The sequence below is a fragment of the Macaca nemestrina genome, chromosome 2, assembly GCF_043159975.1.
Source record: "Macaca nemestrina isolate mMacNem1 chromosome 2, mMacNem.hap1, whole genome shotgun sequence".
Lineage (NCBI taxonomy): Eukaryota > Metazoa > Chordata > Mammalia > Primates > Cercopithecidae > Macaca > Macaca nemestrina.
In genome coordinates, this window is record NC_092126.1 from 154,958,085 (window position 1) to 154,961,827 (window position 3,743).

The 3,743-nt window shown below is 57.3% G+C and overlaps 1 protein-coding gene across 1 annotated transcript; it reads right to left on the reverse strand.

Annotated features, from left to right (window-relative positions):
• LOC105477782 (glycoprotein IX platelet) lies at nt 1–3,449 on the reverse strand. The gene is made up of 4 exons (XM_011734563.2): nt 3,308–3,449; nt 1,563–1,655; nt 800–925; nt 1–700 (listed from the first exon to the last, which is right to left on the reverse strand). The coding sequence occupies exon 4, from the start codon at nt 685–687 to the stop codon at nt 154–156; it is 534 nt and encodes a 177-aa protein (XP_011732865.1). The 5' UTR covers nt 688–700; nt 800–925; nt 1,563–1,655; nt 3,308–3,449; the 3' UTR covers nt 1–153.
• Nucleotides 3,450–3,743: the final 294 nt, after the last annotated feature.

Below are 3,743 nucleotides of genomic sequence, written 5' to 3' on the forward strand. Positions count from 1 at the left end.
GGGAAAAAAGATCTCTGAGCTTATATAAAACAGCCAAGCTGCCAGTTTATTTTGGGCTTCTAGTGGTTTGGGCTGACCAGGCTTGGTGGAGTCTGGGGACCTGCCTCAGGGATTGGCCCCCTGGCCTGGGACCAGGGGTTCTGGGGGCCTGGCTCAATCCAGGGCCTCAGTGGTGGCACACAGCAGGCCAGCCAGAAGAGCCAGGCCCAGCGCAGCCACGGCGACCAGTGCCACGTCCCACAAGACCCCTGAGCGCACCCAGGACGCCTGCAGCTGCCAGCCGCAGCTGCCCAGCTGGTAGCCTGTCAGCTGGCCCAGCGGGCCATGGGCAGCGAGGCTGGGGCTGGCGCAGCGGACCTGCAGCAGGGCCTCGGGTGTGCGGTCCTCCAGCCAGAGGCGCAGATAGGTGAGGCTGCAGTCACAGTGCCACGGGTTCTGCGTCACATCGAGGGTCTGCAGCTGGGGCAGGTGGTCGAAGGCTCCCGGGGGCACGGACTGAAGGCTGTTGTTGGCCAGCAGGAGGTGGCGGGTGCGGGCTGGCAGGGTAGGCAGGGCCGTGAGCCCGCGGCCCCTGCAGTCCACCCACAGCCCCATGGTTTCCAGGGCGCGGCAGGTGCATGGGATAGGGCAGTCCTTGGTGGCCTCTGCTGTGGCCCAGAGCAGGAACAGGGCTTCCCAGGCAGGCATGGGACAGGCTGGGCTGCAGAGAGAGGAGCTGTGAGGGAGGGCCTGGAAGCTGACCCATCCTCAGGGATGGCAAGCACCGGGGATGCAGTGGAGCCTGACATGGCGCACTCACCTCCCTTCTCGGGTCTCAGCCTTCTCCTCCGGAAAACAGGCTGGTGACTGGGGAAGGTACAGCGTGCCCAACCCAGGCCTGGCTGACCCTCTCTGGACACCGTTGAAGGCAGGGTGGTGCGGGCAGCTGTGGATTGGGGTAAATTTGTTTTTGGGAAGGGGAAGGGACTTCCTGGCCCCTAGCAGAGACCCCATCCCCTACTTGGGGATGAGAGGAGCAGATGGCTGCTAAATGAGTCCCAGCCCAGGACCACAGACCCCAGAGACTAGGAAAGAGCCTTGGAGGGGCCTCCAGGCTGCGCCCCCGCCAGCTAAGTGAGCTGTTACCTGATTCCCAGATGCAGAAGACAGTGGGATGGGGACACTGACTGGAGCAGGGAGGGGAACCCAGTGGGGCCCCATTTGGAAAGTCACTCATCTGGGCTAACACTGACTTGGGGAAACTGAGGCCCACAGAGGGAAAGCAACGTGCCCAGGGTCACCTGGTGTGGTGTCAGAGGCCAGACTCACACTCAGGTCTCAGGAACCGTGGCCCTCTGTTTGGTTCTTCCCCACAGGCGTTTCCCCTCCACAAGCAGAGCTCCCCCCACCCACAGCAGGTTTCCAGTGAATAAGTGTCAAATCAACTCATTAATCTTGACTCAGCCAAGGAGATGATGTCTCAGAGAGAATGTCCCACCCAACCCTGTCTTGTTAAGGGGACAGGAGTTGACCTCCTCTCTCCCTGTGGGAGGCCATGTTGGGTAATACAGAGGGCTACTTACCTGTGAAGCCTTCGGTTGGGCACTCCCGCGTGGCCTGAAAGGTCCTGGCTGAGGTCTGGGTGGCAACTCTATGGGATGCAGCTGAGGTGCCCCCTGCGGAAGCGGGTGGAAGGAAGTGATGAAAATAGCCTGGCTTATCCCCCCAGTGCAGCCGTGGGGCCTATTTCCAGAGGCTGGAGGCCCTCAGGGGCCCGCGCCTTGGGCACAGAACCACATCTCAACCCCGGTTTATGAAGGGTGTCCCACTGTGCCGCCAGTGCTGCGACCGGCTTTGGGATCGGGTCTGTGGAGGACTGAGGTGGCCCCTCGCCTGCTCCCAGAAGGTGGAGAACTAGGAGACCCCCGAGAAACGTGGCTATGCTAGATGTTTCTCCGAACCTCAGTTTTCCTCATCTGTAAAGTGGGAGCAGTGACCCCGTCCTGCCTGCCACACAGAGGTATGGGCTGGGCAGCTCTCACTGGCTGAGAACACCATGGTGGGGAGAGTGACTTCATTTTTAACTCTCCCCTCTCTTCTTGGTGCCATGGTTTTTAGCTCCTGCCTAGCGCTTCCCCATCCCTCTTTCTGACAAACAGCTGCAGGCCTGGGAAGCAGAGCTTCTACCAAGCGTGAGTCTCTAGCTAGAATTTTGGCCTATGGTTTGAACATTTGCAGTACATTTCCTTCTAGAGCACATTCTACTTAGGGGAGGGACACCATTTTCCATTTATGCTAGTGACATAAAGCTTCCTATAAAACATAAATGTAGTTTGGGATGGAGAATTGCTTGAACCCGGGAGGCAGAGGTTGCAGTGAGCTGAGACTATACCACTGCACTCCAGCCTGGGCGACAAAGTGAGACTCCGTATTAATAAATAAATAAAATAAGGTCAAAACAGAAGTTACAGAAGCCTGGCAGGAAAAGCCAAGGACAAAAGGCTGACGGAAGTTTTAAATGCACTTCATTGACACGCTGGACCCTCGGGAATATTCCTCGGCCCTACAGCGGGGGGGTGTCTGTTCTTATTTTGGTCCCACACCCTTCTCAGGCCAGCCTCCCTCCTCCTGCATGGCCAAGCAGGCTGAGTCCTTCCCCGGGAGGCCTCCTGTTCTCTCCCCCGCCCCCAGTTCTGCTCTTGGGGCAGGAGTTGGGTGTTCACCCTCCTGGGAGGCCCTGAGAGGCCGCCAGGCCCTAGCTCTGCTTCCCCCACCCACTGATCCTGGGCTCAGATAAGGGTGGAGAAGGTGCTGTTCCCCCACTGAAGTCACACCTGCTTGGCGGCCTGGTTGCTCCTGGGGGTCCCCTGGTGTGTGCTCAGTGGGGACTCTGACTGGAGCCTGGACCCTGGAGAGGAGCCTCAGCCTGTCAGGGCCTTCCCTCCCTCCCCATGGAGCCCTGGCATGTTCCGCCTCCTCTGCCCTGCACACATTCACCAGTGAGCCCCATGCAGGTGGGTAAGGGGTTCTGGAGTGAGTGGGGGCGCTGAAGCCGCCAGGCCAGGTGTCCTGAGTAGGGCTGGTGGGGCCCGTGCCCTCCTTCCTCTTGAGCCTCTGAGATTTCCTTATTTTCAGCATGTACAACTTAAAACGAAAAACTACATCAACATAGAGGGGTTTCGTGAATTTAAAAAACTACATAAATAATAAATAAGTGATTTTCATTGTGGGAAATTAGCATATTCAGATGAACAGGAAGAAGAAAATAAAAATTTCCCCCCCATCCCAACATCAGGCAAGACTGTCTTTTTTTCCCATGTGTACTTACCCATATGGGTAAATACACTCCCATCTGTCCAAGAGGGACAGGATAATGCAGGAACTGGATCTGTGAACAGCCTGGATGAGCCTGCGAGTGGATTCTCCCAGAGCCTCCAGAGAGGAATGCAGCCCTGCCAGGTGAGCCCTGTTGTGGGGGCTCACCTGCCCTGTATCACCTTGATTTCCACCTACAAGTGATGCAGGGCAGGTGAGCCCCCACAACAGGGCTTAGCCGCTGAGGGCTCTTGGCTTGGGCCAGGATAGAAGTCAAAGAGCCAGTGGTGAAGAAAGCCGCTTTATATTCATTACATGTAATTTAAGGGGCAGGTTATTTAGAACTTTCTAGAAAAGGGGTGGTGAGTTTCCAGAACCCTGTAACTTTCAGGTTGTTGCCATGGCATGTTGCCATGGCATTTGTAAACTACCATGGTGTGGGTAGGGGA